The sequence below is a fragment of the Perna viridis genome, chromosome 1, assembly GCF_037379345.1.
Source record: "Perna viridis isolate PV_CMFRI_1.1 ecotype Kerala chromosome 1, ASM3737934v1, whole genome shotgun sequence".
In the NCBI taxonomy this organism is placed as follows: Eukaryota; Metazoa; Mollusca; class Bivalvia; order Mytilida; family Mytilidae; genus Perna; species Perna viridis.
The window spans coordinates 65,471,473-65,494,108 of NC_142445.1; the positions used below are offsets into that span (position 1 = coordinate 65,471,473).

General features: G+C 31.4%; 1 protein-coding gene across 1 annotated transcript in view; it reads right to left on the reverse strand.

Annotated features, from left to right (window-relative positions):
* LOC148629885 (guanine nucleotide exchange factor subunit RIC1-like) overlaps positions 1-22,636 on the reverse strand; it is a 47,304-nt gene that overhangs the window by 19,691 nt on the left and 4,977 nt on the right. Inside the window, exons 2-18 of the mRNA XM_088559026.1 lie at positions 17,614-17,721; positions 15,772-15,860; positions 11,476-11,583; positions 10,306-10,448; positions 9,715-9,848; positions 9,059-9,150; positions 8,594-8,682; positions 6,098-6,242; positions 5,602-5,650; positions 4,325-4,471; positions 3,795-3,962; positions 3,362-3,472; positions 2,901-2,990; positions 1,439-1,604; positions 984-1,091; positions 430-560; positions 14-142 (exon numbers count right to left, since the gene is read on the reverse strand). Coding sequence (XP_088415152.1) covers positions 14-142; positions 430-560; positions 984-1,091; positions 1,439-1,604; positions 2,901-2,990; positions 3,362-3,472; positions 3,795-3,962; positions 4,325-4,471; positions 5,602-5,650; positions 6,098-6,242; positions 8,594-8,682; positions 9,059-9,150; positions 9,715-9,848; positions 10,306-10,448; positions 11,476-11,583; positions 15,772-15,860; positions 17,614-17,721 — 2,007 coding nt within the window. The remainder of the gene's footprint in view (positions 1-13; positions 143-429; positions 561-983; positions 1,092-1,438; positions 1,605-2,900; positions 2,991-3,361; positions 3,473-3,794; positions 3,963-4,324; positions 4,472-5,601; positions 5,651-6,097; positions 6,243-8,593; positions 8,683-9,058; positions 9,151-9,714; positions 9,849-10,305; positions 10,449-11,475; positions 11,584-15,771; positions 15,861-17,613; positions 17,722-22,636) is intronic.

Sequence of the window (22,636 nt, forward strand, 5' to 3'; positions counted from 1 at the left end):
AAGCTAATCCTACCTTCATTCCCTGTGCACCACAACCTAACCATAATGCTTCCATCAATTGTATTTTACCCTGGTTAGCACGTGACGTTGTCCACATGTTTTCAACATTAGTGGCAACCATAGCTGGTGGGCTGAATGGTAACTGCAAAAATTTTAAAAAATAAATGACAAAAAAATAAAAATGAAAAACTTTTCAATCAATCTGAATGATATTCCTACTTAACCAGCTACCCACTTCTTGTAGACCACTGGTGGGTTCAATGGTAACTGTAAAAATAAAAAAAAAACAAAAAAAACAAATGACAAAAAAATAAAACTGAAAAACTTTTCAATCAATGTGAATGATATTCCTCCTTAAGCAGCTACCAACTTCTCGTCCAACTAAAACAATATCCACTCGTTTCAATACTTTAACTACATGTAACTTACAGATTTATGTTTAGGTTGATTACTTTCTTTGATTCGAGGACCACTGTTGTCACGTGGAAACATTAGTAACTTTCCAGCAACATTCAATAATAAACTTTCTGCTTCTTTGGCAATCTGATGATTTTTAGCACCTAGAACATCAAGGTAATAAAACTTTAATGATCTACAAAACCCAGTTACACATTGTATGTCAGTCAGTTTTAACTGTCAGTTTAGTTTTACTTTAGAATCACAACTACCATCCAGTTTAGTAAAAGATCTGGGTCCAGGACTAAAGTACCATACTAGATTTTGGAGTGAAGAACTCATTCTATTCAGACTGCTTAGAAAGATTAAAGATGAATCAAAATCATTCTATTTAACAAAAGTATGAAGCAAATATTAACATATAAGCATTAACTTCCAAGAGCAAAATATTTGTTTTGTATAGAAACTGTAGATCTCTGATCAGGTCATACAAGTATACAACACATTTTCTTCTTTCCGGAAAGGGAATATAATGCAACAAGGGATAAGTAGTTAATATTAGTTTTAAACATGTATTATTTACTTACCATACTCTGTTTTGAGAGAGGATAAAGCCAACCCAGTAACACAAACAGGGTGAGGGACATAGTTGTTCAGAGAAACTTCCTGCTTTTTGTTTATGTCAACTGCAGGATCTGTAAGACAGAAAGTCATTACACTGACCAATTAAGTAATGTTTAACAAGCATAATAAGATTGTAATAGTCTATCATTTTATAGCAAAGTATTTTAGAGGAATAATATATTCATGCACTGGTTTTACAAAATGAAAATTAAACAATCTATGTATTTTTAGAGAATAATATATTCTTGTACTGGAAAAATAAAATTAAATTTCACATCTTTGAACTAAATGTAATGTCCTATTGAATATAGCTGAACTGTTTAACATACTCTAAAACACAGAAGTTTCTTCTTACAAGTTTACATGCATTTAATTTGATATATAAATAAACAGTGGAGTAAATACTGTTGGTACTTACTTGACTGAGTATTCTTTCTTTCCAGATTAAATAACATTATATGAGAGTCTATACAGAAAACTATGAGTATATCCCTGAAAATGTTTAATAATAGAATCTGTGATGGCACCTTCACTGATGTGGAGAATGTGTTGTCAAGTTTACAACTCCTTGGGTAGCACCTTATCTGTTAATATAATAAATAGAAATTAAAGAAGTTTAGTGAGCACCTCCATGCATCCACATATTGGACTGAAAAAAAAACATATATAAAAAAAAACTCACACACCAAAAATTAGCTTAATATCAGCAAAAGTTCAGAAAAAATGTGTGGAAAGCTGTCATTCCTAAGTCTGAGGGCTATAATGTCCATATAAAACAGCAGAGCTGAATAAAACAAACTTTATCTGTAACAGTGGGAGACTTTCCATAAATCAGCTTAATATCTAGTGTGCAGAAAACTTATGTTGGACTAATGGACATGGGTCAAAAACAGTATATTCTTCACAATTTTGTTGAGGGGTTCAATAAAAATTAGTGGTTCTTAGACTTGATTTTCGAGACTTGAGAGTTAGGAATTCCATGAAAACTGATTTGTTCAACGTGTCATAGTGTTCCTTTCCTCCTTTGTCTACCCTGGACTTGACTTCTTATGTGCAACTTGGTAGGTGTTTCTGGTAAAGCAGACCCTACCGCAGCACCTCTTCCATGCTCCCAGTTTTTAGTGGAGTCCGAGTTGCTCATCTATGTTTGTTACTTTTTATGTATTATTTTGGTTAATTAATGTTCTTCATTGCGTGTGTCTGTTTTCCATGTCTGGTCTTTGTCCCTGGATTACAATTTTTTGAGTTTTACTACATTCTTTCAATCTCCATTAAAAGCTTGGTTCCATTGATTACGCTTTCATGAGTGTAGCACAACAAAATTTGTGAAAAGATAATGCACTCCTCTAAAGAGTGTTTTTGAAGTATTTTTTTTTTAAAAAAACACTGATTTTACAGGTTGTCTACGTATAGTGTAGGAGACAATCTTCATTATTACCCACAACTGTTACTATGTTAACACAAGTGTATATTCATATCAACTATGACAACTTCGAATGTGGTCACATACAATGTAAGTTTAATCACATGCAAAGATCTGCCATTGGTCATCTTCACATCTGCGATTTCCAGAACAGTAAATGTTGAATAAAATCTTAAAGTCAAGATTTTTTTTTTATATTTTACTATCTTTATTTAATAACCAATTTTACAGTAATGTCACATAATTTATATTTTGAACTTTAATGGTACACATGTAAACACTTCTTTTTTTCTTCATCCAAATATAAAGGTAAAGCCATTGTTCTGGACAGTGTCTTCGAGCAATCACTTGTTTTACAGAGAAAAAAAACCATATAAGATATTTCAAACAAACTCTGATTGAATGGAAATATTGAAGTGATAAATAAAACAAAAAGTTAGAAAAAGGAGAATCTTACTTCATCTCTTTGTCCCACAATGTTATAACAGGCAACACATATAAAATCTTTCCACCACGACATTCCACCAGATACAACCAAATCTCTCTCCTAAAAATACATAGAGAATAACTTTAGTTCTCATTTTCTCACTATCAGTAGAAATAAAAATGTTAACTCACTAATGTTTTTGTGCAATGCTACACTATGAAAATATTTTCCAAAGTAGGCAAAATATCTTCAAATCTCACTAAATTCACCAAAATTTCAACTTGAATTATTCTATTAAACCTTAATAAAAGTGAAAAGAACCAGCAAACAACCCCATGTTGACCTTTTTCGTACTCTTAAAAGGCACATTACACATCCTACTTCTGTTTTTCTTTTTTACAAAATTCCTGTAAAATGATTAAAAAATGATATTTTATTCAATATCATATTTTCTACCAAAATGAAATATGCTTGTATAAAAGACAGCTTACCTGAGTCTCATTGCCAAATAGTTTCCATTTCCTATTAGAACATGTATAGTGTGCCAGTCCTGTCTTCCCAGCCACAGCTACACACTGACCAGACTTATCTACTGAGGCATACTGAAATATTACAGAGGTTTTTCCTTTTCATGAATTGGATCAGTATATTTCTTTGTTTACTACCAGTAAGTATTTTTCTATCTATAATATTTACAAAAAGCCAGAAGAAATTTTATATCCAATTACTGGTTTTTCAATCAATGCTTTTTATTAATGTTCATAACCATAACTATGAGGCAGTTGCTGTTTTGTAATTAATCTATTGATATGGCAATATGGGTAGCAATAGGGTCTGAGAACCCAGAAATTATTAAAAGTTGGCCTAATGAATTACAAATTACTAAAAAACAAAATTGAAAATCTATTAATATGTGTAACTTACCCGTATGGGCCAATTTGTGGCAAGATAGCTGTGTGATATAGGTATCATTTGCCACAGTTTATTGCCAACAGAAACATGAGATTCAAAATGACTAGACTTCTGTGAGGTATCTCCTATATTTATGTATATTTTATCCTCTCCTTGTAAAAACACATGTTCGTGGTTTGCCTATAAGTAAAAACAATTATTATATTCAGGTTTTACACAAGCTCTATGGATATGATGTGGCAAATTGAGTTAACTGTCCACGCATTAGCAGAGCTATAATCAGGTATTTGCCACAGTCAATTTAACAATGACACCATCAAACCTTCAAACACAAGTAAGTTATCTCCATCCTAATGCAACAGTCAAACATATCAGTTAAAATTACCCTTTAATTCTTAACATCTGTGCAAGCCTAAAAAAATTACCACAATCATGGTCTTAGTAGATGAAACAAGAGGATGGTTAGCATTTTCCATTTTCAATCAAAGACTTTGAAAGATAATTTAGAAAGAAATGACAGAAATGGATAAACTGAATCTTACTGAACAAGGATTAACAGTGAGAGCACTTTTGACAAAGTGAATCTGCATAACATGTGAACACTCTGTGTTGTCGTTGTAATCAGCATGTTGAACTTCCTTACGATTTTTACACACCATCCATAGCTGGTATCCTTCCAGACCCCATTCCTTAAATATATTAAAATACATATACAGTAGGTGTATTAGTGGAGAAGTGGAAAACATTATGTATGTAGTGAACAAAAGGATAGGAAAAAGCTGCAATAAAGTACATATTATTTGTGTCTCCAATTATTTATAGCAATATAGTCTTACGGTATTGTAAGGCATGAGGATAAATCAGTACACAGACAGACAGACTATACACCGTTATAAATGTAAATCATATATTAAACAAAAGATGTATAAGGTGTGTATTAACTTTAGCAGAGTTTATCAAGCCAACAGCTGGCTACTGCTATCTTTATAAAGATGAATTGATACTATATATTCCATGAATAGTTTTCAAGCATACAATGTCAATTTAATACATGGAAAATATTTTTTTTTCTCCTGGAATTATATATCTTTAAAAAATATATGAATAAGTTATTTCTATTATCAGCTAAGAATACAAAAGAAACTGATTTTTATCACATTTGATATTTTTTACAAACATATCAAGAGTATTTCAACCATCATAGTATAAATAAAGTATAATTCATAGGCTTTATTTCATATGAAGAGATATTTGACATCATTCTTCTTGTCTCTACACAATAAAATCTATTATTTGGATGCTTGCTTCTCTTAAACAGAACACACAGAAAAACCAAATGACTAACCTGGGTACTGAACTTTACATGAATTAATTTTTGTTACAAGTAAGCACAGTACAATGCAGCCTTCACCATCAAGAATTATTAGAAAGTGGGTGCATCTAAGTCCCCCCCCCAAAAAAAATAAAATCATTTCTACCAAGTATGGTTACCAGTGGTCAAGTATTAGCAGAGTAAAGTTGACAAACAAATCAGACCCTGCTTTGTATGGCAGGCAAACTGAGACATAAACATCGACACAAAAGTTGGTTGAAATGACAGCATATAAAAAAAGTAGAAAGATATTTACTGTACCAAAATTTAACAGCAACTACAAACTATGTTTGCAGGTCATTACATTCAAACTGTTAAAACTTTAAAAGTTCACTTGTGTGCCAAAGCAACATAACACATATATAGTGTAACCTACAAGTATGTTAGAAACATCCTTCTTTCTAAAAATATACACAAAACTGGTTTTTGATACACATATACTCTTACCATTGCTTTCACTGGTGGAGGAAATAAATGCTGACTGTTGAAGGGGAAACTGCAAATGAAAATGATTCAAAATTTTATTTATTCATATATGTCTGAATACGAAAAACGATAATACAATTAGAAAAAAATAAGCTATGGTAAAAAAATTCATGTACAATGTACAATGAATCAAAGGTTATAATCTTTTGAATGTACTTTTCTCTCACAAGTTTTGGTTCAACAGTGGGTTAATTATATAAATTGGATTCAGTCCTTAAAATTCGATGTATCATTAGCAGCCATTTTTAGGTGTTACAGTCTGGATTTGAGAGGGACATACCCAATATAATTTGTAATATCAGTGGTGATACTATTGTTGTAGAATTTGAAATTCAGTTCATTATACAGTGTCAGTATCTTAAGACAAAAGTACCATATAATATGTCTTTTTAACGTTATCAGAGAACATTCATTGTAGAAGTATTAATAATAAATGGCTTCAATAATATTCACATACCTATATTCCCCAGCCAATGAACACACTAACAATGAACCAAAAACACTCCAAAGTGAGTAGCCACCATTTTTCCAACACATTGCCAATGCAGTGCCATCTGGTGTCCATTTCATACAGTGAACAGAACCAGCTGTTTGTGCTGCATCTACAAAATAGAAAATCTGTGAAATAATGCTTACAAAAGATATCCCATTTCCCAATCTTTAGTAAATTGAAAAATCTGTGTAATCAGACAGGAAGTTTAGTAGCTAAACCTGAAGTCAAATCTCATGTGGTATACTTATATAAAAGTTATATTAAAATATCAAGCGGTTGTGACAAGTGGTAGCAGTGAAAACTGTGTGATGGACAGATGGTTGCACAAGAGTAACACAGTATACTGTAAACATTCATTTTCAGGGGTTACTACTTTTTTAGGATTATGTCAAAGGAACATTATTACAGTATCAATTTTTGCAGTTTCAAAAAATTAATAGCACTTGATAAGGCTAAAAATCCATTTACATGTATAATTTTTCATGCTAATCTGTCAACCAAACACATATAGGAAATTAGAACACTGCAATTATTATTTTAACAGTAACCCCTTACTTCTAAAGGGGGACAAAAAAGGAAACATAAATTTAATAACTTTCATGTCACAATAAAATCATTTTCTTAACTACTGACTCATATAAAAATGTGACTTCTGAGATTTCTGAAATAATGTTATGTATTTTTTTTTATAAGTTTTTTATTTTCTTCCTTTGAGAAGAATACTACCTGAAAATATCTAACCTTGACCTTTGAACAATGCATAACACTTGGATTTGTGTTTTTATTGTAATAATTATACTCTCTGCACTGTAACATATCTAGCTACTGGGGTGCATTGAATGCATTTCAAGAAAAAATAAATTCTGCAAATATATATGCTGAACAAAAGGAAAGTTTAATTGCCCTATTCCTCAGTTTCCAAAAATGGAATACATACTATGGCAACTTTTAATATATAAAGACAATATCAGGGCTTAAGAGTTTCTACCTCACAATTTTTATAATGTTGACTTTTCAATTTGACCTTAGGACCTAAAATCATTTGATATCTTCCTTGTCACTCAAGCTTTTATCTGTACAAGCATCATTTAAATCAACTGAGGCCAAAAAGTACATGTAATATATATACTAATGGTTCATCTGACAGTTGTAGATGAGTTTGGTACACAAAGTAATATGGAAAAACTGACATTCAAGCTGAGTGGATCTTAAAACAGATCCCATGTCATTGTTTGGAATTGTGATATTTTAAGACTTTCTTTCTTCATGTAGAAAATGATTAAACACATCAAAATAATATAATACAAAACATTATGACTGACAGCAAAACATTACAATAATTTCAACACTAGAACATCTGTTTAACAAAATCAATTGTAAAACTTCTACTTTTTTCTCTTGTAATTGATAAAACTGTTTTGTAGATATTCATTGGACTAATAATATGTCACATATGTTTGATCTTCATTCAATTAACTTGATTTTTTTTTAAATGTACAAGCTGACTTAAGCATTGATATTGAACAACTTTATATGAAGTGTAATATGTGTTTCTTGTTTTGTACATACAGTCAGGAGGCCAAATTATATAGCTGCTTTAGACATTTGTTACTATTTTGTTGTAAAATAGTAAAATTTTAAACAGAATTTTCTGAAAGGCAGTTGGATATACGGACTTTATCCTGTGTCCAGCGAACTAAACTTTACCAGAAGTTACATTGCTATAACCATCCTACCACAGGGCAGGCTACAGCTGGCCCCAAAACATCATCATACACAGGTATTCTATACCAGTAGTAATACTGCTATAACCATCCTACTACAGGGCAGGCTGCAGCTGGCCCCAAACATCATACACAGGTAATCTATACCAGTAGTAATATTGCTATAGCCATCCTACCACAGGGCAGGCTACAGCTGGCCACAAAACATCATCATACACAGGAAATCTATACCAGTGGTAATATTGCTATAACCATCCTACCACAGGGCAGGCTACAGCTGGCCCCAAAACATCATCATACACAGGTATTCAATACCAGTAGTAATACTGCTATAACCATCCTACCACAGGGCAGGCTGCAGCTGGCCCAAAAACATCATCATACACAGGTAATCTATACCAGTAGTAATATTGCTATAACCATCCTACCACAGGGCAGGCTACAGCTGGCCCCAAAACATCATCATACACAGGTATTCAATACCAGTAGTAATACTGCTATAACCATCCTACCACAGGGCAGGCTGCAGCTGGCCCCAAACATCATACACAGGTAATCTATACCAGTAGTAATATTGCTATAACCATCATACTTAATAGGTCATACCAAATCACAATTAACAATGCACAACAAAAACAAATAAAGGATAGAAATCAGCATAAATTCCTATATATTCTCTGATCCCTCTTTTCTGATATTTGTAAATTACTACACTGTATTATGTACATCAACTTACCAGGATAATCTTTACTGGATACCAGTAAGTTATAGGATATTTCAAGGGTACCTTCTACTTCATTGACAACATATACAACACCAGCACCACTGTCAAAATACACACAAATTCTGATATTCAAATGTATGATATATCTTTAAGAAAATATTAAGTTACCATGTTCCAGAAAAGTTCACTTTCAGATAAATTTGAAAGTAATGTAATACATTGTGGAACTGTGTTCAAAATATATGGTGATTAATAAATAATTATGCAGATTGCTTACAGTATCATAACTGGATTAACACCAATAAAATAAACAACTAGACTAAAATACAAACTAAATTGGGTAAAAGACAAAAACAGGTTTTAACGAGAGACTACTGTCTTAAGTTTCATCTAAACAAGACCTTGTGTGTGTCTGTGTGTGTGTGTGTTATAATATATATATATATATATATATATATACTGTATGTTATTTATTACCTATTACAACCAAAAGCCATGAGTCTATATCTATGGTTAACTGCTAGACATACAGCATCCTTCAGATCCTTTACCCATACACCTTGAGCTTGCTGAAATACAAATACCAACAGTAGTTTAAAAACAGGCAAGAATTTAAACAATGGCTACATAAAAATAATGCTAAAATAAGTTATATCTCTTTGGCCAGAAACATGGAAGTTATTTCATCATTTATTGTCCTTACCACATGAAATTATTGTGACAAAAAATGATGCTGAGACATTCATAATAATGACATTGTAATTTATGGTTACAGAAACTGATTTCACAAACAATGTCTTGGTTCAATGATAAAACATTACACAAGATATGACATAAAATATAGCAATTCCAATCACACCACTTCTAGTACAAATGAAGCCCTACAGTGATTTACCCTGGCTGAAGGAAGAAATTAAATTGGCCATTCTATCACATAGCCTGAAAACAATACATCAACTTACAGTGTTCTCTACCAGGAATAGTAGAGGTATGAAAAAAAGTATGAAATTATATCCCCTTTATGATAAAACCCTATGATAGATGTGCTTTTAGACATCTTAGCCTTGGGTTAAGGCAGTATTACATGTATAGATCTTCAACCATATATCCTTTATAATAAGTGAAGTACTTACAGAGTTCTCTACCCTGGATGATGGAGGTATCACAAACATAGCCCTTCCTGATGATAAGACCATAACATAACCTCCTATTATAGGACTATACTCCATGTGAATTACATAACCATCTGATTCAGTGAGTTTGGCAGCTGGAAATAAAAAAAAGATGAGTATACAGAGAAAAATTTCAATGAATACCCCTATCTGTTCAGAAATCTTTGATAATCAATTATAATTCAGTTTAGTATAAAGCATATGGAATAACTCTTGTACAATCAGTTAAAAAAAAAATATGGGAAATAACCATCTACAGCCTCTTTGTGACACTGACTGTCTACCTAATATTTGTAGGATTTATCACCCATTTGAAGTTTCATTTTCTTTGTAGCAGGCTTGTGAAGATTATACATGTATTTTTGAAAAAATTCCCTCAGATAGTGCTAGACAATTTTTTTTAAGTGGCATACTCCCTATGTCTTAGAAATTATGCTGCGGCTTTCAGGCAGATATATTTTAGAAGAAAATAATGAAAGGTTCATCGATAAATCCAACAAAGGGGATGTAACTCTGTAATAATGATATTCCAAGAATGTGCTATTATCCTACCTTTGGTATGTTGGAAGTCTATAGATACAGGTATATCCCTGACATACAGTGAATTTTTCTCACTCTTGGTCCCATTCCATTTAATTCTGTTTAAATGCCCATCTGAAGTAGCAATGACTAGATCTTCTCGCACACATAAACAACTAAAAAACACAACAATATTATTGTATGGCAAAGATATACAATTATATCTTGCAATATTGTTTTGTAATGTCAGAAGTGTTTCTAATATTTTTTTAGTATTATTGAAGAATATCTTGCTCTTCAGTAAATGTTATTGTATAAAAAATTATGAATACCTTCACTCAATTAAAGGATGAAGTACACTAAAGGATGTTTATGAATGTACCAGAGATACATGACAGAAAAATAAATACTGGTAACCTCAAAATATATTACTAAATGACCCAGTTCTTATATTGTGTTTAACTACAACCTCCAAGAAGGGACAAAAATTCATCCTTTGTCACCAGTGATAATTTCTATATTTAATTTTTCTTCTTTTTTAAGTATTCATATCTTAACTTTTGTTGCAGTATATTCTTACAACATAATCAATTCATTAAAAAATGTAAGAAATTATTCCATAAGTGAATGAAAAGAGTATTTCATAAGTCTACCTATTTGATGTAATACACATGTGCATAAATGTACATACATGAATGAACAAGATTTTAGAAATATTATGTATAATTCTACAACTTGTGGAATAAAACAACACATCTTTATCCAAATTGCACAAAATATATCTACAGGTATACAGTCAATTGACAAAGTTTATTAGTATTATATAATACTTAGTTAACAACTGCTGACATATTATTTTCCAATTACATTCAGGTATTGTTTTCATTACTGAAATTCATATGAACAGTTGGGTTGTGCTTGTCATGTAATAACGTGACCATGGAGTGTCATTGTAAATTAAGACCTGAGCTTTTAAAACAGAACAAATGCCATGTCACAAAGGGTACATGGTTTAGTATTAATTTTACTCTCCATACATCAGTTTTCATTCTTTTAAATTAGAATCTGAGAAAAAGCAGTATTTGTTGTACTTATAAACTTGAAACAAAAATATATATACCAATATAATTGAGTTATTTTGATCAAAAGTATTTTCATTTTTTCTCTTATTTGTGATACTTTGGTAAAGATTATCTCCCTTACCATGTAATACAGGCCTCTAGTTTGAGCTGAGAACATGGTCCTATCTTGATGGCTGGTACACTGTCACTATCTGGTATACCATTTATATCTTTCTTTGTATTTAAAAATCTAAAACATAGATATCAATATGCCTCTTAAAGTAGCAAAACTACAACAATTAAAGACTAAAGGAAGCCTGAACCCCTCACTTCTATTCAAAATAAAAACTGCCTTAAAAAAAAAACTGTCAGAGAGAAGTAACTTTTATTAGGAGTCTTCATGTAACATAAAAAATATGTTAGAGACTTTAGTGAGTTTGATTTGGATAAAAGTTAATGACCAAAGGGAAATAATCAAAAACACCACAATTTATAGCTAAATATTTACATACATGGAAAAAAGCAACCATTTCCATGCAACTATACAACTTTTTGTGCAATAAGAGAAGACTGTGAAATTCCTGTGTTTTATATATTTTGTAGCAAATGCATGCATGCAGTATCATTTGTGAACATAAGCATTAAAGTCTTAACACTATATCCTGCATAACTCCGGTAATTGGAAATTTCAACATGTATCAGTAGGTAGATTTAATCAAGCAGACCTCCAAAGAATGATTTCACAGAGAGGTTAGTATTTTTGGAGGGATAGCAGAAATGTCCATACATGTAAACTAGTATAGGGGCACCAGAACATGCAAAGTAAATGTAAAAGATATAAAGAAATTTACATCTACAATTCAATAGTGGTATATTCAGAGGGAAGGCTAGGTGAGTTGTTGTCTCTCTGACATATTCACCATACCTATTCTCCCCTAAATATGGAAAATCTGAATATATTTGCATACAATATTGATATACACAAGGTTACCACTCAAATCCTAGTACCCAGTATTAAAAATGTGCATTTTGTAAATGAATTTGTGATTTTTCCAAAGATTTATCCAATAACATTTTAAGCCTTGCTCCACTGGCCAATTGATTATGTAAACATTCCCTTTAATCTGAAATCTCTTGGGTCTACCCTGATCATTTGGATGATTTTATTAATAGATAGACAATGGTATACCATAATTAACACACAAATGACAGGCACATAAAAATTCAAAAATTCTAACACGGAGAGTGAAAAGTCATGTCAATCCATACTAAACATAAATGTGGAGGTAGATAGAATAATTAGGTAGTGTAGAATATACTGGGTAAACACAATGATATCTGATGAAATCATGTTACATGACAGACATGTTTCAATCCTAATACTTCATACTAAAATACATCTCAACATCTTTCCTCATGTTAAAAACTAAGACTATTTTATTTTGCTTAGCTGTGAATTATTTAACAGAACCCTTTATCAGTCTGTGCTAAGCTGAACCAGTCATAAATATTTTTTCCTTGTTAACAAATATTTACATTATTTCAGATGCCCCATCCAAATAAATTTTCACAAGACTCATACATAGAGTTAAAGAGTTAGTGGCAGACCATTTATAAAAAGGGTACACATGATATAAGATTGTTGCATTTTGAACAAAAATAAAGTAGTACATGTAAATTCAAATATGAAAGTTTCATTAAAAATGTTTTATGCATACAAAAATATATTAATAAACATTTGAAGAATTAGATCAAATGACAACACATAAAGTACAGTATGTCACATGAAAGTCTGTACTTTTCTTTAAAAAAAATCTCCCATTCAATCATGTAATAACATGCATGTAACAAGCCAAGAGTATTTGCAACACTCTCATGGCAATGCCAAACTTGCCAATTTCTGAGAATAAAATGGAATAGATAAATTGTTTTTATCAATTGTTGCAGTGCATGTGTACCAAATTCCATGTCAATTTGATGACCATTTGCCTTATCAATGAATCTTTCCCAGAACAATCCAATCTTAATGCAGTAAACATGTATTAGTTACATGTATATTTTTTATATTTTATGGTAGGTAAAAATCTCCATTTTCATTTACTTGCCTGACAGAACAAAAGCCAACAAGGTTTATGGACTCTCTGATTTCATGTACATACAATACATTTAGAGTCTACATGCAAAATAAAGGGTAAGGTAGGGAGGAATCCCATGCAGACAAGCAATTAACAGCCTAAGCACCAAGCATCTACCATTAAAAATGCATGTAATTGTAAAGGATATATCAATTACAAAAATATTTAAGTGGTCAGGTGTATTTGAAAAAAAAGGCACACCAAAACACTTTAAAGATCAATTTTGATAGAAGTTTCTTAAAATGATCTTGTAATCAATATCAGATGTGGTTTTATGGAGCCAACCAAAAAAGTGGAAATTGCTGAAGCTGAAGAAAATATCAGGTCTGCAATAATTATTACTTTCTCCACTAAAAAATATTATGTGGTCTGAATATAGCTGAAATATTGCTGCTCGGACGTTAAACCCCAACAAACAAACTAAAAAATATAAATGACAGACATAATTCTAGAATTACAAGAGATGACAAAAATTTATCAAAATAATGAAGGGAGTAAAAAAACAGACAAACAATGTGAATTAATTTAAAAAACTAAAACTTCTAAAACAATATAGCAATGCCAGTTGTTGTGTACATGTAACTCCATAAATAAAAATCAATGTATTATCCACATATTATCATTTCATAGCCGTAAACATTAAATTACACTTAGCAGGTTTCTATCGATTTAAGGATTATTTACATACTTAGACAAAGGGGTAAACTTTTCACAATCTAGCCAAGCACCTTGATTCCATAAGTTTTACCTGAACAAACGTTTGAGGATCTTCTTTCTAAAATGCATGACTATCAACAGGTCTTACATGTACATGTACTAATACTAAAGTACTCTTTATAAACTTAACATAAAAAATATCTGTAACAAAAACTTTTAAATTCTTCAGTCTGCTCTAGCACACTGCGATAAGCCACTAGCTTGATAGAGAGATTATGATTGAAAAAAAAAGGAAATTTTGATTGCTTACATTAAAAATTATTGTTACAAAAGTTGAAACATGCTTTTAGTAATAACATCAGTTTGCTTAAGCCGTAAAGCTCTTTAATATTTCTAGTTTACATTACACCCAAAATGCTCTCATTTAACCCAAAACACACTGGAGCAAATTGATGATCCATGATGCATGTTAACTTCAGATAATCTTAGTTACAGGCAATAAGAAGTAAACAAGAACTTTCATTAATGTAAATAACCACCTGTACATGGAGTGAAAAATATTAACAAAACAACCATAAGAATTTACATGCTATGAAGTTCTATATTGGTATTAAACCATGTAGACTCCTCTCTGTTAACTGCCTGGGAGTAGATGAGCATGTTTACTTTTTTTTATTTCCACCAGGAAAATTCTTTAGTTCTACTCCAAATCCAACCTCACAGAAATGCATGTTATGCATGCTCATTGACTATTCCAGTTACAATAGAAGGGTCTGTTGTGGAAGGCAAAATATCTTAGATTAGTACTTCACATTCCAATTAAACAGAAAAGCACCAAAGGAAAATGTTTTTATTTTCTAAAAGTAGGGCATTAATGGAACATTAAGTGATGCCCCACCACATAATGGTGATAAAAGGGGGATGACAAAATGTTTAAAATGATCTAACTCAAAAAGAAGATTTTGGATTTTGATGAGTTTAGAGACAGTAGATAACAGAATTCCAACAATCCTAGTTTTCTAAAGGGAATGGAGTTCATAAATACAATATACTAGTATACCATAATTACAATATACTAGTATACCATAATTACAATATACTAGTATACCATAATTAAACAAAGCTGCAAATAGCAAAGTTGTACAGGATGAAAAGACATTAGTCTTCAGCTATACCAAAAGAAGGCATCCAGTGGTGGGGAGGGGGATGTTGGCATCCCTCTTTTTAATTGGAAAATTTGTCATATACATGTGTAAAATTGATAAAAAAATGGTAAATATTGTCCTAGCATCCCCCCTTTTCCTGAGGGACTCTGGCTGGTAACCTTAAATTTCAAAGTGTCTGGGTCCACTCCTGGGCCATTATGGTGGAGGGATTTAAAAGTGAACTTATCTTGAAATCATTAAGTCAGACATGACTCAGGATTCCAGCTAGAGGTCTTCATGGAACCTCAAAAATACACCCCAAAAACAAAACAGGTCTTACTATGGCAAGCAATGGTATGAAGTGCACCTTTAATAATCTTTACCATAAATACTCGAGTTACCACTCTTCACCAAAAATACTCAAGTTACCACTCTTCACCAAAAATACTAGAGTTACTACTCCTCACCAAAAATACTGAAGTTATAGTATTGTCAACTTACCTGCCATCTTGTTGTACATATAAACAATGATGATTTGGTACAGATATGTCTAAATCTACACGGAAAAATATCACATGGTGTTTGCTGGTCTGAAAAAGAATAAAAAGAATTTAAAGAATTTAGCATGAAGTATGTGTGTACCAATTTAATGATGATATTTCTGCATTCCCCCTTTAAAATAAATTGCTCCAAAACAATAAAACTAGATTATATAAAAAGCCTGAATCACTCACCTAGCTTGATAAGCAACATTCTGTAAAAGTGGCCATGTTTTTTCAATGATAAAACATCTAAACTGTCATTTTGTGCCTATCATAAGGATCATTTCAGCAAAAAGAAAGTTTCATTCTATCCATCAGTTTTCAAGATATTGGCTAAAAACTGAAAAAAAAACCTTTATTTTTCACCTTTCAAGGGCAATAACTCTTACAAGGAGTCATCTAACAACTTTGGTAGTTGCAGATTTTTGTAGGCCTTGTAATAAGGATTATTTCAGTTATTGAAAAAATTTGGCTAAACCTAATGGTTTTGGAGATATATGCAAAACAACTACTGTATGATCTCTATGTTATATTTATAGTAACGGTAGCCATGTTTTTCAACGGATCAAAAATCCTCACATCAGTTCTATGCAGGATACCCCATGAAACATTCAGACCAAGTTTAATTCCAGTTGGTCAAGTAGTGTCGAGATTGAGGTTGAAAAATTTTTAACGACCAGGTGAGCTAAAAACATAATCCTGGAATAAAGACCAGACATGGAAAACAAAGACACACCAAACAACATAAAACAACCAATATAATACATGTATATACAAAGTAACAAGTGGCTACCATGAGCCTGAATCACTTACCTGGTAAGTCTTTCAAGGGCAACAAATTTAACAATGAGTTGTCCAAAATATTATGATGGCATAAGCTTACTTGGATACAAAGAAAAACCTTAAAATGGTAAAAAACCTTTGATCAAATTTACACAGACGATATTTTCCATGATATTGAACATTTAAACATTAATCATCATTCTACTTATGTTAACTGAATAACAAGTGCAAAAAATATGCAATCAACAGATTTTTCCCAAATTTGCACCAATCATAGACCTTAAAATACTTTCACATATATATATATTTTCTTTAATTTACATTAATTATCAATTTTCTATTGTAATGTTAACAACATATGCACCAAAAATAGATATTGAAATACTGAACATTTTATTAATATAAATTTATCATCATTCTGCTTTTATTTCCTAAATAACAGGCAAAAACTGTCAAACAAGGTAAAATTGGCTATAAATGACAATAACTCCATAATTAATAAATTGATTATCTTGAGATTTTCAGGAAGACAGATTTCTTGGAGCCAAAAAGCCTAAAATTTCACAGATTTCTGCTCACTGTTATGATTTTTGAGATACAAACAAAAACATAAGGTGATACCCTTCATTCTATTTCCAGTAAAAGCAGCCATGTTTTGTGGTGAGGGACCATAACCGATATAACTTCGGGAGTAGACATGCCAAGGATGATTGTCACCAAGTTTTATTAAATTCTGTACAGTCGTTCCAGAAGAGAAGATTTTGAAAGAAAAGTTAACGATGGACAATGACAACGATGACAATGGACGCCAAGTGAGCTAATAAAAAGCGTACATCTTCAAAATTTATTTAAATACTAGCAAACTTTTAATAATATGCAGGTACCCCAAACCTTGTAAACAGATGGACGGATGAACAGACTGATGACTGACAAAGTCTAGCAGATGTACAGAGTACTAGACATTTTTTCATTATTGGATATCCAGGTGAAATTTAAGGGGTCTGAAAAACAAGCATACCATGACAGCTATCATGGAAGAATCTGGCTTCCATTCTGCTAATGTGTAGGCACCAAGTCTGTCTAAATCTTCCTGTGATTGAGTGTAATTCACAATCTGAACTGGCGGCTGCAAAAAAGATGTACAAAATATTTCTTCCCATCAATGTTGATCAATATAACTAAGTTCCATGTGGGCCCAAATGTTCATAATTCATACTTTTTTTATATTTATTTATTTATCTATACAATGTAATGGTAAGCAAGTTAAAATGCACTGGTCAACTGTAAACATTAATTTTAATTCTACTTTTATAGTTAACATACAAAGAAACAATTTTCTTAACTCCTATAAACTATGCAACTGAAGTTACAATTTCCTCCTGATTCTTTTAGTTATCTTTTCTACCCAAAAAAATAGTTCTCAACCAAAAGTTAAATTTTATAAAGGAAAATTGAGATATGACTAAAGCAAAAGTGTTCCTCAAGAATATAAGTACCTGGTATGTGTCAAAATTACAAGATTTAAGAGAATTGATTTTAAACAGTTTAACCTTTGAACCTTTGATGATGTTTATTTTAGTTGATAATCACAAAGGAGTACATATATGTTCAGAAAATATTAAAATCAGCTCCAACAAAAGTGCTTCCAATAAATTTGAAAAATTGCATAATTCACTAGTTGAATATGTGAATTCTTTAAGAACAAAGTCTCATTGCTTTTAATGCATGTGTTGCACTAAAATTGTAGATGAAAATAAAGCAGAAAAAGAAAATTTAGCCGCATTGTGTTAAAATAGCTTATTTCAATAGATATTTTTGTGTAGAAATATAGAGCACATTTACCAACTCTGATATTTATACAGAAAAAGCTTCCTGTACCATTACAACTCCTGACAAAGTTTTTGTTGTTCACAACTTGCATTCTATATTTTTGGAATAAAAAATATCCTTAATCCTCCCATTTTTTGAACAATCCTTTGAAAGTAGTGTAGAAGCACAATTCTGTGCCCACCTTGCGACTACATTATGACACAACGGCTTGTATTTCCTGTATATTAGTACTCAGGTAATACTTAAGCTTTAAACAAGGCTAATAGAAAATTTCAAAGTAAGTTGAAACTTCGGCAATATAGTAAGCCCGAAACTAGTGTCAGAAAATGTCCCGTAAAAATTGTATTTTTACAGGTAAAAGTTTTTCATCAAAGGAACTCAATAAGCTACACATATGATGACAATTCATAAAAAAAATCATTCCTAGCAAAATTATGCAATAAACTGCAATATAGAAGAGTTGGAACCAATTAAAAATCCTACATACATATAATACAGAATAGAAATACTAGAGAAAGGATACAAGGAGAGGAAATCTATAACACAATTTGTAGCCAGTAGCTCTAATTACATGTTAATGAATGTGGTAACTTGATAAGGAAAAGACTTAAAAAACAAGTGGTTATCAAATCACTTTTTCAAGTTAACATGTCAGTATGACAAAGTATGTAATAAACATCTATCTTTTTAACACATTTATCTAAGGTTCAAACAGTTGTTTTAAAAATTTATATATACTTCCTTTCTTTATTGTTTATGAGCACATGTTATATTTTCTGCCAACAATATCAAAAGTAGGCAGTGAATCACTGATTTCACGACATGCAGTGTTTCCCTATCTTGAGCTGTTCAGTAGTATCACAGTTTTCATGCACTGCAACAACAATTCAATAAAATTGAACTCCTCAAAGCAGAATTTTGTTTAAAGTTATTAGAAAATGTCAGTTTAAATTCTGACGACACCACATGTAAATCAATGCATGAAACAGTGCAAAACATGAGGTCTCAGAAATGACAAATGAACCATTCAAAAATGAAATGTCTGCTCATAATTTTGAAACAGTACAGATCAAAAGGGTTTTACTTTCAACAAAAACAAAGCATTGTGCTCTAATATTATTCTTACCAAATTTCATTGCATAAAACATTAAACCTTGTATAAAGCACTGGATAGCAATGTGAGATAATTGTCAGGGAAGATACTGACATATATGTATGTCTAAGTAACCCTGCCTAAAGAAGGTGTTCAATTTCAAAAACTTCTACTGAGTCAGCAGAAACTTGAGTTAAAAATTAATTCATTTCTAAACAACTTTTCTGACAATATACTGTACATCTTAATTTCACAAACATTTCTCTTTTGATAAAAAGCATGATATATCTACACACTAGAAAAAAAAAACATTTCTATCTGTCAAAGACAATGTAAAGCAATCAATCATATAGTGATATAGGTGACTACTATAGTTTTAGCCATGTATAGTTTGGTAAAACACATTACTACACTATGGATATTCATACTGTTACTACAATAAGCATGGATCATTACAATAGCAATTTTTTTTATGATATTTCAAACTATGCACCAAATGTTGTACAAGCATTGATTAAAACAGCTGGTATTATCTAAATTCCAACACTTTCATTTTAAGGGAGGTAAAGGATTAAAAATCAGGTTACTTTCATATATATTCTGCATAAATTTGATAACATAACTCAGTTGTTATAAAGCAGTTAAAAGGTCCACACACACTTAGCTTAAAGACCTGCAGTTTAAGCTTTTTCAGAGAATAAAATAGAGTTAAAAAATGAGAAACAGAAGTACTGTGGATGATCTTAAGTACTGACACATATACCTACATGTGGATTCTTAGACCTTTTCCTACTGATACAATTGTATGTGAATGCAATACATCATTCATGTAATTTTCCCAGTTTGACATTACTTTATACTCATCAGTCAAGTACAAACAAAGGATAACTAAAGAACCATAAAACATTTATTCATCCACAATACAGCTCAATAACGAAATTTCATCTAAAATAAAATCAATATACTTTATTCAAAACTAATGAAAAGAAAAGTTATTAAGGACCAATTAACATCTCCACAATGAAAATTGTTCCTTCTCATTTACATATAAAGTAAAAACAACAATTCTGGCCTTGAAACAGAACTCACTAACATAAAACATTTTAATGAAAATAAAAATGTCATAACCTGAATCCTGGTTCAAACTATGTACATCTTTATTGTATTATGTAACTAAGGTTAATTTACTACCAGTCCTCCTTTAGGCATAATACTCTATAATGTGTAGGGATATTCCCTCAAGTAAAACATAATGTCTTGCATGTATATATAGGATATCCTGTGGTAAAAGCCAGGACAATAGTCTTTTTCGAAAAATACCTGTATGGCAACAATCAAACTACATGTAGCAAATTGTGACTTAGAGGTGTACATGTACTACTGCACTTATTGTGACTTAGAGGTGTACATGTACTACTGCACTTATTGTGACTTAGAGGTGTACATGTACTACTGCACTTATTGCTTACATAGGCACAGTCACTAAAAACAGCTCTCAGTAAAAAGCTAAGTATATCCAATATATACCAAGTATCAAAAAAACTCCATAATTAAAAGCAAAATACAAGCCTCAAAGAAACAAAGTCAATAACATGATGTCATATGATAGGGAACAATACCTGATAAATGCAAATCAACTCCTCGACAAAGAAAAATCAATAAATTCAAAATCCTACCGGAGTTCAGTTAAAAAACTCAAAGGTGAATACAAAGTCCAAAACATTCCTTCCCTATTAAACAATACAGATGAATTCATAGTAAATGAAAAAGAAAAGGCAAATCTGCTAAACGAATTCTTCTGTTCGATATCTAACATAGACAATTCATACCATGATCCACCACATTTTGGAACTCGATGTGTAAATAATCTAGATATTGATCAAATTAACCCCAATGAAGTTCAAGATGTTCTTGACACGTTACAGTTAGGCAAAGCAACTGGCAATGATTATATCAGCCATCATATGTTAAAATATACTGCTTCAACTGTATGTTATCCCTGTGTATTATATTCAACAAATCACTAAGGGATGGTAAATATCTGTGTACCTGGAAATCTGCTAATGTACTAGCTCTTTTCAGGTTCAAAATAAGGTCCAACTAATTATAGACCAATTTCATTATTAAGTTGCGTTGGTAAAGTCTTCGAATGTGTTATTTACAAATATATGTATAACTTTCTGTTAGATAATTCCTTAATTTACAGGTTCCAATCTGGATTTATGCATGGACACTCTACAGTTCATTTATCATAATATTAGTCTAGCTCTTGAAAAGAAACATGTGCATTGTTTTTTGTGATATATCAAAAGCATTTGAGCGTGTTTGGCACAAAGGCTTAATTCAAAAGAAAATGGCATATGGTATTTCTGGAAATTTATTAAAATGGATTGAAAATTATACAGCAAACACGAACCAAAAGGTATTGATAGGAAATTGTCTATCAGATATAGGCACTATTAAAGGAGGTGTTCCTCAACGGTCAGTGCTAGAGCCGCTTTTTTTCTTATTGTACATAAATGACATTGCTGACAATACCACAAGTCTATCCAAGTTATTTGCTGATGATACATCACTGTCATATGCCTACGGAAATATAAATCAAATTGAGGAAAACATTAAGTCAGATTTAGAAAAAATAAATAACTGGTCAAAAAAACTGGCTAGTAAATTTTAATTCCCCTCAAAAAAACAGAATATTTGTTATTTTCTACAAATTGGCAACTGGATGGACCATGTACTAGATTCAATGATCATTTGATTGAATGTGTTAAAAATCATAAACACTTAGGTGTTACATTTCATTCAAATTGTAAATGGACTTATCATATTCAAAATATAGTAAAAAGCGCTTCCAATCAACTTTCCATGATGCGTAAATTTAAATTTACTCCTAGTAAACAGAACCTGGAAAAAATTTACTTTGCCTCTATGGTACCCTTATTGGAATATCCCTGTGAACTTTGGGATGGTTGTACACAAGATAATATGAACAAAATTGAACGAGTGCAACATGAGGCTGCAAGAATTGTTACTTGTCTTCCAAAATATGCAAATATATACTCCTTATATTCTGAAACTGGTTAGAAAACCCTTCAATCTAGAAGAAAAAGAAGGA